Below are 12,589 nucleotides of genomic sequence, written 5' to 3'. Positions count from 1 at the left end.
CAACTGTGGGAGCAATTATTAGGAAATGGAAGACATACAAGACCACCGATAATCTCCCTCGATCTGGGGCTCCACGCAAGATCTCACCCCGTGGGGTCAAAATGATCACAAGAACGGTGAGCAAAAATCCCAGAACCACACGGGGGGACCTAGTGAATGACCTGCAGAGAGCTGGGACCAAAGTAACAAAGCCTACCATCAGTAACACACTACGCCGCCAGGGACTCAAATCCTGCAGTGCCAGACGTGTCCCCCTGCTTAAGCCAGTACATGTCCAGGCCCGTCTGAAGTTTGCTAGAGTGCATTTGGATGATCCAGAAGAGGATTGGGAGAATGTCATATGGTCAGATGAAACCAAAATATAACTTTTTGGTAAAAACTAAACTTGTCGTGTTTGGAGGACAAAGAATGCTGAGTTGCATCCAAAGAACACCATACCTACTGTGAAGCATGGGGGTGGAAACATCATGCTTTGGGGCTGTTTTTCTGCAAAGGGACCAGGACGACTGATCCGTGTAAAGGAAAGAATGAATGGGGCCATGTATCGTGAGATTTTGAGTGAAAACCTCCTTCCATCAGCAAGGGCATTGAAGATGAAACGTGGCTGGGTCTTTCAGCATGACAATGATCCCAAGCACACCGCCCGGGCAACGAAGGAGTGGCTTCGTAAGAAGCATTTCAAGGTCCTGGAGTGGCCTAGCCAGTCTCCAGATCTCAACCCCATAGAAAATCTTTGGAGGGAGTTGAAAGTCCGTGTTGCCCAGCGACAGCCCCAAAACATCACTGCTCTAGTCTCCCGAGTGGCGCAGTGGTCTAAGGCACTGCATCGCAGTGCTAGCTGTGCCACTAGAGATCCTGGTTCGGATCCAGGCTCTGTCGTAGCCGGCCGCGACCGGGAGACCCATGGGGCGGCGCACAATTGGCCCAGCGTCGTCCAGGGTAGGGGAGGGAATGGCCGGCAGGGGATGTAGCTCAGTTGGTAGAGCATGGCGTTTGCAACGCCAGGGTTGTGGGTTCGATAAAAATAATGTATGTGTTAACTGTAAGTCGCTCTGGATAAGAGCGTCTGCTAAATGACTAAAATGTAAATGTAAAATGAGATCTGCATGGAGGAATGGGCCAAAATACCTGCAACAGTGTGTGAAAACCTTGTGAAGACTTACAGAAACGTTTGACCTGTGTCATTGCCAACAAAGGGTATATAACAAAGTATTGAGAAACTTTTGTTATTGACCAAATACTTATTTTCCACCATAATTTGCAAATAAATCCATAAAAAATCCTACAATGTGATTTTCTGGAGAAAAAAATCTCATTTTGTCTGTCATAGTTGACGTGTACCTATGATGAAAATTACAGGCCTCTCATCTTTTTAAGTGGGAGAACCTGCACAATTGGTGGCTGACAATACTTTTTCCCCCCACTGTATGTACGGTCACTGTGGGAACGACGTCATCGATGCACTTATTGATGAAGCCAGTGACTGATTAGTGTACTCCTCAATGCCATCGGAAAAATCCCGGAACATATTCCAGTCTATGCTAGCAAAACAGTCCTGTAGCTTAGCCTCTGCATCATCTGACCACATCCTTATTAACCGAGTCACTGGTGCTTCCTGCTTTAGTTTATGCTTGTAAGCAGGAATCAGGAGGATAGAATTATGGTCAGATTTGCTAAATGGAGGGCGAGGGAGAGCTTTGTATGCATCTCTGTGTGTGGCGTAAAGGTGGTCTAGAGTTCTTTTTCCTCTGGTTGCACATTTAACATGCTGGTAGAAATTAGGTAGAACGGATTTAAGTTTCCCTGCATTAAAGTCCCCGGACACTAGGAGCGCTGCCTCTGTTTGCTTATGGCCTTATACAGCTCATTGAGTGCAATCTTAGTGCCAGCATCGGTTTGTGGTGGTAAATAGTAAGCTATGAAAAATATAGAAGAAAACTCTTGGTAAATAGTGTGGTCTACAGCTTATCATGAGATACTCTACCTGTCAGGTAGGACGCAATCCAAGAGTGAGCCGCGCCGGAGATGCCCAACTCGGAGAGGGTGGAGAGGAGGATCTGATGGTTCACAGTATCAAAGGCAGCAGATGGGTCTAGAAGGACGAGAGCAGAGGAGAGAGAGTTAGCTTTAGCAGTGCGGAGAGCCTCCGTGACACAGAGAAGAGCAGTCTCAGTTGAATGACCAGTCTTGAAACCTGACTGGTTTGGATCAAGAAGGTCATTCTGAGAGAGATAGCAAGAGAGTTGGCTAAAGACGGCACGCTCAAGAGTTTTGGAGAGAAAAGAAAGAAGGGATACTGGTCTGTAGTTGTTGACATCGGAGGGATCGAGTGTAGGTTTTTTGAGAAGGGGTGCAACTCTCGCTCTCTTGAAGACGGAAGGGACATAGCCAGCGGTCAAGGATGAGTTGATGGGTGAGGGTGAGGGAGTGGGGGGGGGGGGAGGGGGAGGAGGATTCAGCAAGGAGGAGAAGGTGGCAAAGAGCTTCCTAGGGTTAGAGGCAGATGCTTCTAACCTTAATACGAAAACATTAAATGAAGATGTTGAAGCCTCACTGCAGGAACAATAGGTAGTGGAGAGAGCCTCATTCTGCTCCAAAATATGATTTAAAAAACGACAGATTAAAGGTTATAAAAGCTAATGTCATGATGCTCATATGGTATTATTAAAGATATTGATATGCCTACTGATTTGATTAAAGTGTCAACAATGGAGTAGTCTGCTGCTTTCTGTCTAACAAAGCCCATGTTTAACACCTGCTACATTCTTCAATCATACCTGTAGGTCTATTCATGGTCGCCTGACTTTGTGCACCCCCACTTTTATACAATCTGGCTGGGGTTCTGGGGGTCATTTCAGAAACACGTTTGTGCATATTGTTTCTCAAATCAATGAAATCAAATGTTATTTGTCACGTGTAGACTTTACCGTGAAATGATTATTATTATTATTATTATTATTAAATGCTTACGAGTCCTTTCCCAACAATACAGAGTTAAAAAGAAAAACATTTGCTAATAAAAATATGAAATAGATAACAATAAAGAGGCAATATACAAGGATTACCAGTACCGAGTCAATGTGCAGGGGTACGAGGTAGTTGAGGTAATATGTACATGTAGGTAGGGGTAAAAGTGACTAGGCAATCAGGATAGATAATAAACAGTAGCAGCAGCGTATGTGAATAGTATAAAAGTGTGTCAGTGTGGGTAGAGTCCAGTGAGTGTGCAAGAGAGTCCGGGTAGCCATTTGATTAACTGTTCAGCAGTCTTATGGCTTGGGGGTAGAAGCTGTTCAGGAGCCTTTTGGTCCCAGACTTGGTGCTCCGGTACCGCTTACTTTGCGGTAGCAGAGTGAACAGTCTATGGCTTGGGTGGCTTTGTCTTTGACAATTTTCTGGGCCTTCCTCAGACACTGCCTGGTATAGAGGTCCAGGAGGGCAGGGAGCTCGGCCCAGAGATGTACTGGGCCTTCCGTACCACCCTCTGTACCGCCTTGCATGTTGATGTTGGGGTGGTGCTGGAGATGATGAATATGAAGTAGACATTTTTTGAAATGTCTCTTTAAAGTGATAGTCCAAAATGACACATTGGTTTCCTTACCCTAGGGGCCCACAGCAGCAGAGCCAATAAAATACCTAATTTGAAGAACAAACATCATTGTGGCAATTCTGACTTTAATCTCAAGAGAAGAAAGGTTTAATGTTAAAGATTGTCTTTAGAGAACGACCGATATGGATTTTTTTTAGGGCCAATACCGATTTTTGGGAGTCAAGGAGGCAGATGGCTGTCGCTGGGAAATGTAATCAAAATGTTCTAATTTAATGATATTGAATATCGGCCATGTATGCATCAATTTTAAAATCAAACAATAATTGTGACTTTGTTTTTATCAATCTAACTACATAACATAATGGTAATAATAAACTGGGTAAATTTAAGATGGCATAGGCCTACTCACAATACAGGTGAATGCATATTCAATAGGAGTGTGTGCATGCATCGAGTTATTGAGCTTGTTTTGGCTGATAAGTGGAGTATATGATGCTACAGATGACAATCAGTTTGCCTTCCATTTGGGACTTATATTAGCCTACTGATCAACAACATTTGCTTAGAAGCATCACTCCAGCATGTCATGCCAGTATGGAAGGACATCATATAGGCACTGCTGTTAGTTTGAAAATATAAAATAACATCTATTCAATGCAAATTGGTCAACGGAAACATCATGATTTGTGATCACGGATGCTTATGAAACGAGTATTTTTTTTGTCATTTTCCGTGATGGCTGAAAAAAACAACGTATTTTTTCCTGGTCAGGATCTCTAAACAACTCAGCTGCCAGGGTTAAATGCGAAACAACTCAATTGGATATCTGTCAAGAAATGTGTGTGTTTTAACTTGATCCTATGCTACGATTGGATAGAGTGAAGCTGTAACTCCGCTTCCTTTCACATCTCCTCACATCTCTCTCCATCGCTCATATCACTTGGTGCTGTTTACTGCTGCTATGTGAACTAGCTCAATGGCGATACCATTTGCTACCAAGACATAAATGTTCATTATATCTAACCAGGAGAGCGAGGGTAGGAAGAAAACAACATGAAACGACGATGCAAGTTCTGTCTGAATGGCTCATATCTGCCCATAGTTTGAGAAGTGAGAACGGACACACGCGCTGGTCTACAGCTTTCTTAGTCCATAAACATGCAACCTTTTATTTAGGCATTTTAAAACATGTCTTTCTTTCCCTATTATGACAATCATCTAATCCGACTATCAACTGTCAATTTACAGATACGATTACGGCTGGTCAGATCAGCACACCAATAAATACTGAACAAAAATATAAACGCAACATGTAAAGTGTTGTTCCCATGTTTCATGAGCTGAAATAAAAGGTCCCAGAAATGTTCCATATGCACAAAAAGCTTATTTCTCTCAAATGTTGTGCACAAATTTGTTTACATCCCTGTTAGTGATCATTTATCCTTTGCCAAGATAATTCATCCACCTGACAGGTGTGGCATATCAAGAAGCTGATTAAACAGCATGATCATTACACAGGTGCACCTTGTGCTGGGGGACAATAAAAGGCCACTCTAGAATGTGTGGTATTGTCACACAATCCCTTGCCACAGATGTCTGAAGTTTTGAGGTAATGTGCAATTGGCATGCTGACTGCAGGAATGCCCACCAGAGCAGTTGCCAGAGAATTGAATGGTAATTTCTCTACCATAAGCCGCCTCTGTCGTTGTAGAGAATTTGGCAGTACGTCCAACCAGCCTCACAACCGCAAACCACGTGTAACCACGCCAGCCCTCCACATCATGCTTCTTCACCTGCGGGATCATCTGAGACCAGCCACCCGGACAGTTGATGAAACTGGGTTTGCACAACCGAAGAATTTCTGCACAAACTGTCAGAAATCGTCTCAGGGAAGCTCATCTTCGTTCGTCATCCTCACCAGGGTCTTGACCTGACTGCAGTTTGGCGTCGTAACCAACTTCAGTGGGCAAATGCTCATCTTTGATGGCCACTGGCACGCTGGAGAAGTTTGCTCTTCACTGATTAATCCCGGTTTCAACTGTACCTGGCAGATGGCAGGTATGGTGTCGTGTGGGTGAGCGGTTTGCTGATGTCAACATTGTGAACAGAGTGCCTCATGGTGGCGGTATGGTATAGGCAGGCATAAGCTACATACAACGAACACAATTGCATTTTATCAATGGCAATTTGAATGCACAGAGATACCGTAACGAGATCCTGAGGCCCATTGTCGTGCCATTCAGCTGCCGCCATCACCTCATCTTTCAGCATAATGATGCGCGCCCCCATGTCGCAAGGATCTGTACACAATTCCTGGAAGCTGAAAATGTCCCAGTTCTTCCATGGCCTGCATACTCACCGGACATGTCACCCGTTGAGCATGTTTGGGATGCTCTGGATCGACGTGTATGACCGCGTGTTCCAGTTCCCACTAATATCCAGCGACTTCGCACAGCCGTTTAAAGAGGAGTGGGACAACATTCCACAGCCACATTCAACAGCCTGATCAACTCTATGTGAAGGAGATGTGTCGCGCTGCATGAGGCAAATGGTGGTCACACCAGATACTGACTGGTTTTCTCATCCACGCCCCTACCTTTTTTTAAAGGTATCTGTGACCAACCGATGCATATCTGTATTCCCAGTCATGTGAAATCCATAGATTAGGGGCTAATGAGTATTTCAATTGACTGATTTCCTTATATGAACTGTAACTCAGTCAAATCTTTGAAATGGTTGCATGTTGCGTTTTTATATTTTTGTTCAGTGTAGCTAATGGTACAACGCAAGTCAGATGTCTCTTTGCAGAAAATGGTGCATGTTCAAATTGATAACCAGCTAATGTTAGCTAGCTACTTTGGCTATTAGCTCCTATCAGATATCTTAGCATTATGTTTATCACACAAGCATTTCGCTACACCCGCAATAACATCTGCTAAACACGTGTATGTGTATATTGATCTAGCCAGCCAGCTAGCTAGCAAAGTAGCTAATATAGCTACCATATAGCTAACACCACAGATGAAAGGGTTAGTTATCATAGTCTTTGCTAACAGGTCACATGGCTATATGCTTAGCTAGCTTGCTTATTGCATGCATGTCCGGGCACATCGACACGAGCCTTATTATTATTGAATTAACTAATATTTGCAACATGAGTTTGATTTTGGTCACTGTGTCAATTCATCCATTTCTCAATACTGCACCTTTCTGTTGGAGAATGAGCTAGCTTGCTACTGCTGATTTTCCCAGCTATACATTCCTCGGCATTGTGCAGTGCTCGTGGCTCAGGCGGTGAGTGGCGGCTGGCATAGCAGTAGCTTTGCTATGTAGAGGGACTATCGGCAAGCCGATAGAGTAGGGCCGATAGACTAGAAAAGGCCAATATCAGCCTGATATATCGGCTCAGACGATTATCGGTCGTTCTCTAGTCATCTTATGTTGACAATAGTCCTGATCATATAGACCTAGGTCTAGATAATATCCAAAACAACTAACAACACATAGAATTCATACATTTTCAGTAATTTTAATTGTAAAGGTCTTTCTACTCAATACCACAACAAATTTTACCAAGTTGTCGTTAAAGTATTTCATCATTTTAGCTGTGTATTTAGGATGGAATGCGGGTAGAAGCAGTCTCCTGCCAGGTGGTTTGGTATTGCCTGACGGACCGTAGGGGTGACGACAGTTAATGACTGGGGTCCTTGACTATAGAAAGGGTCTTGTTTGGATGCAATTTGGATATGTGAGGAGGATTCTGATGGTGGGAGTCTTGTTTATGTTTGCCATGTAAGCCTACAAATAGCACAGAGTAGCAGGAGAAATGGTAAAGGGTCCTTTTACTTATTGGTATGCTCATTGATGTTACAGCATTGATTTTATAAATGCCTGTTTTGTTGGCGCACATGAGTGATTCTTTGAGTTTTTGACTTTGATTGATGTTACCGTCATCCCACTGATAATACTTTAGTTAGTTCTCTCTATTATGGGAACTAGAAGGGTAGGCTTGTTTTTCATCTTTCTCTCCAGGCTGGAAAGATTACTCTCACACATGGCTTAGCTGACACAAAGATTACTGCACAGAGTAGCTTTTTCATGTTAGTCAGAGCTTTCCCTCTCTGGGTTCTACTTCTTTCTGTGGCACCAGGAAAATGTGGTGTGGTGTTGCATACAGAGGACTACTTGACTCCTGTACCAGGTGGACAGACACACAGCCCATCTTGCTCGGCTGACCAACATACCTTGGTGGGTGGAGTGCACTGTGCTCACTTGTTGCCACGTGCCGGGCGAAAAAAGTAGCGCTTAATCCTTCAAACAAAGGCCTCGCTTAGCTGGTCGCCGTGGAAGCCAGGCCCCAGACAGCCCTGAGATGTACGCGTTAGCGAGGCCCTGCCTGCAGTGCTTTGTAGGCCGCCTGGCCCCCCGCCCACCCTCCACCCCTTACGTAATGGCCCTGGTCTGGTGCGATTCACATGACCAGGGCTCATAACTTCCAAACCGTTCGCTGTGATGAAGAAGTTGCCATGGTTATGACTGGATCCCTCCCTGAGGGCACCTTCTATTTTTCAGTGTTTTGCCAAATTATTTATAATAGCAAGCTTCTTCTTTGGAGCGAAAAATGAGCTGATATGTCAGGTTGCCCTGTTCTTGGTTTTGGTTTATTTTTGTGTTAAATTGGTGAGGCAGGATACTGAGTATGAATGGAGCAGTGATAGAGCCAGAGTAAGTCAATATGTGACGACCTGTGCGACTATTCACACACATGAAGTAAATATTAAGTGGAGGTGCTCCTGTACCCATCTTCATTTTCCTGTTTTGTTTTCAGCGTGAAATGAAAGTCAGTCAGGCTAGATGAAGTGCTATTGTTTACTCAATGAAAGAGACCTTACCTTAGAAGCTGTCAAATTGGGCTGTAATGTAACGTTTTATACGCTTGTCAACCTGATTAATCTTGTCATGATAATGCAAACGCATGTGCCAGGTTGGGTAGGCGGGGGTAAAATGTGGTTTAATAATGTAGTCATAGCAGTGGTTCAGAGAGATGTACCCAGCTGCTGTTGTTTACTCAGAGGGGCTAGAGGCAGGCAGGCAGGGAAGCAGCTCTCAGCCCATTGTGACATTCACACAGCCATGGCAGAATTGTAGCGCACCGTTTTGGGAGGCCAGTAGAGGAAAGCGCTAACTCGCTAATTACCTTCCTCTCTCCTTCCCTGGGCTCCCCACCCCATCTCCCCTGGGCTCCCCACACAGTGATACACAGGACTTGTATAGTTCTAACCTATGGATGCATTTTTCAGAGCAACATAACCTCCCCAACATTAGTCCACAAGTTCATATAGCCTAGAATGTCCTGCTTGTGTTCAACAATGGGTCGAGACATCTTTAGCATAGACTATCCAAGTATGCTATTATTGGAGCATACTGTTTGAAGTGACAAACACTTATTAGGAACATTAGAAGTTTGACAGCATGTTAGATGTGTTTCTATATCTAGACATCTTGTCAGACTGCAAGGAAAAAAAGAACAATTGGTAACATATGCAGATTGCAGGTTGAAACAGTCCATTATTGTCTGATATAGCGGTGATAAAATAGTCCACAGATATTCAGCTGTTGGACTATGTTTGGAAATTGATTGCATTATGAAAATTCTAACATTCTATTTATTTTGATTGGTTGTAAACAAATGTTTCTAGGCTATCTTTGTTCCAAAGAGACTGCTCAGTTGACCACAGCTCTTGTTTCTTGGAGACAGGACTAACTGTCTCCTTTGTGTGGCTGCGTCAGTCATTTCTCTCTCTTTTACGTTGTGCACCCCCCCCCCTTCCATTTCTTTCCCTCTCATGCTCTCTCGTTCTATTTCTGTGACTGTATAATTAATCAAAAGTGGAGCAAAAATGTTTTCTTGCTTGGTTTTCTGTTGCCCTCCCATACCCTTTCCCATGACCAGACTGTGTGTGTGTTTGTGTTTATGGGGGAAGGCACTGGTGGCACATACTGCATCTGAGTTTTCTATCTCTGACTTTTATCATTTGTTTGTCCTAGTTAGAAAAACAGTTACAGTGGGGAAAACAAGTATTTGATACACTGCCGATTTTTCAGGTTTTCCAACTTACAAAGCATGTAGAGGTCTGTAATTTTTATCATAGGTACACTTCAACTGTGAGAGACGGAATCTAAAACAAAAATCCAGAAAATCACATTTGTATGATTTTTAAGTAATTCATTTGCATTTTATTGCATGACATAAGTATTTGATCACCTACCAACCAGTAAGAATTCCGGCTCTCACAGACCTGTTCGTTTTTCTTTAAGAAGCCCTCCTGTTCTCCACTCATTACCTGTATTAACTGCACCTGTTTGAACTCGTTACCTGTATAAAAGACACCTGTCCACACACTCAATCAAACAGACTCCAAACTCTCCACAATGGCCAAGACCAGAGAGCTGTGTAAGGACATAAGGGATAACATTTTAGACCTGCACAAGGCTGGGATGGGCTACAGGACAATAGGCAAGCAACTTGGTGAGAAGGCAACAACTGTTGGCGCAATTATTAGAATTTGGAAGAAGTTCAAGATGACGGTCAATCACCCTCGGTCTGGGGCTCCATGCAAGATCTCACCCTGTGGGGCATCAATGATCATGAGGAAGGTGAGGGATCAGCCCAGAACTACACGGCAGGACCTGGTCAATAACCTGAAGAGAGCTGGGACCACAGTCTCAAAGAAAACCATTAGTAACACACTACACCGTCATGGATTAAAATCCAGCAGCGCACGCAAGGTCCCCCTGCTCAAGCCAGCGCATGTCCAGGCCCGTCTGAAGTTTGCCAATGACCATCTGGATGATCCAGAGGAGGAATGGGAGAAGGTCATGTGGTCTGATGAGACAAAAATAGAGCTTTTTGGTCTAAACTCCACTCGCCGTGTTTGGAGGAAGAAGGATGAGTACAACCCCAAGAACACCATCCCAACCGTGAAGCATGGAGGTGGAAACATCATTCTTTGGGGATGCTTTTCTGCAAAGGGGACAGGACGACTGCACCGTATTGAGGGGAGGATGGATGGGGCCATGTATCGCGAGATCTTGGCCAACAACCTCCTTCCCTCTGTAAGAGCATTGAAGATGGGTCGTAGCTGGGTCTTCCAGCATGACAATGACCCGAAACATACAGCCAGGGCAACTAAGGAGTGGCTCCGTAAGAAGCATCTCAAGGTCCTGGAGTGGCCTAGCCAGTCTCCAGACCTGAACCCAATAGAAAATCTTTGGAGGGAGCTGAAAGTCCGTATTGCCCAGCGACAGCCCCGAAACCTGAAGGATCTGGAGAAGGTCTGTATGGAGGAGTGGGCCAAAATCCCTGCTGCAGTGTGTGCAAACCTGGTCAAGACCTACAAGAAACGTATGATCTCTGTAATTGCAAACAAAGGTTTCTGTACCAAATATTAAATTCTGCTTTTCTGATGTATCAAATACTTATGTCATGCAATAAAATGCAAATTAATTACTTAAAAATCATACAATGTGATTTTCTGGATTTTTGTTTTAGATTTCGTCTCTCACAGTTGAAGTGTACCTATGATACAAATTACAGACCTCTACATGCTTTGTAAGTAGGAAAACCTGCAAAATCGGCAGTTTATCAAATACTTGTTCTCCCCACTGTATGTGACTGTTGTACTCTCATCAACAAGATGGTGGTAGTAGTATATGTTGGAGCCAATGGAGATTGGAGAAATATTGTGTACTCTCCTGCACCCTGCATGTTTACTCAACCTAGGAATATTTTTTATTAAAAAAACTCATCCCAGAGAATTATCCTGTTGATAGGTGTTTTAGATTTTTCCACAACAGTTATATGTGTTGATGAGTGCTGCTAGGACCATTTGAATGACTGAAGTATGTTCCCTGCTCTGTCAGGAGGCGAAAATCATGGTTGTGCCGTGCCCCAGTGTCCAGCCCATCGAGGAGGCCCTGGAGGACTGCACGCGTAACGTGGTTCCCATCATGCTCTACGCCCTCAACCAGGATGCCCTCACTGCCGAGCAGGTGGCCGACCTGAGTAAAGTCAAAGAGACGCTCCCCTTCCCCATCTTCTTCATCCGTATCCCCGCCACCCCACCCGAGGCCTCCCCCGAGCCCAGCCGGCGCCTGGAGAAGGAGAGGGAGAAGAGCCCCCTTTACAAGCAGCTGCTGTCCCTAGGCTTTCTCAGCAACCCAGTGGGGAACTGTTCCTGCGGAGCTCCCTCCCAGACGCCCAGCCTGGCCACCAAGCCCCAGAGCGTCCTGGGGGAGGCCTTTGAGAGGCTACAGCGCCTCCTGGTGGCCTTCACCCGCCAGGTGCTCCAATACCAGCATGTGGAGGCTGCTAACCTGCTCAACGGGGTGCACTGCCGCTGCCTCGACCTCTTCATCAAACAGGTCAGTAGAGGGACTTCTGTGTGGTAAACAATCAATCAATCAATTAGCTAATCAAATTAAATCTATATAGCGTCACAATGTGTAACAGAAACTTGTTTAATTGGAAGTAGAGAGAAATTATAGTGGTGGCAGAGACTGACTTTTCCTCCTCTCCCTGGCTACAGGCCTTTGACATGCAGAGGGACCTGCAGATCACGCCGCGGCGGCTAGAGTACACGCGGGAGAAGGAGGGCGAGCTGTTCACCTCCCTGATGGCCATCGCCAACCGCAAGCAGGAGGAGATGAAGGAGATGATTGTGGAGACGCTGAACAGCATGAAGGAACAGCTGCTGGAGGATGCTGCCAACCTGGAGTTCACAGGTACACTGCCTGACACAGGCCTAAGGTCAAAGATCAACTAAAGACTGATGCTGCCAAATGTCTCTGAGATAATAGCATACCATAGCTGTACTACTGACCCAAAACTGACTTTCAGTTGGTGATTGATGACACTGAGTTGACAAGACACAAGCTTGAGGTGACCTGTGTAGTAACTCAGTAAAAGGACCTGAATCGTGAATATCAGACATACAGCTGACACAATAAGTAGATGCAACCAAAGTCACAATTAGTTGC

At 44.7% G+C, this 12,589-nt stretch overlaps 1 protein-coding gene across 1 annotated transcript in view; it reads left to right on the top strand.

Moving 5' to 3' along the window:
- Positions 1 to 12,589, top strand: part of dstyk (dual serine/threonine and tyrosine protein kinase) — a 51,335-nt gene that overhangs the window by 10,028 nt on the left and 28,718 nt on the right. The window contains exons 3-4 of the mRNA XM_084172852.1: positions 11,474 to 11,974; positions 12,139 to 12,334. Coding sequence (XP_084028978.1) covers positions 11,474 to 11,974; positions 12,139 to 12,334 — 697 coding nt within the window. The remainder of the gene's footprint in view (positions 1 to 11,473; positions 11,975 to 12,138; positions 12,335 to 12,589) is intronic.

This window comes from Coregonus lavaretus, assembly GCF_964263955.1.
Source record: "Coregonus lavaretus genome assembly, chromosome: 12".
Classification (NCBI taxonomy): domain Eukaryota; kingdom Metazoa; phylum Chordata; class Actinopteri; order Salmoniformes; family Salmonidae; genus Coregonus; species Coregonus lavaretus.
The sequence above is the reverse complement of the archived record's forward strand: the minus strand, read 5'-3'. Positions and strand labels throughout refer to the sequence as shown.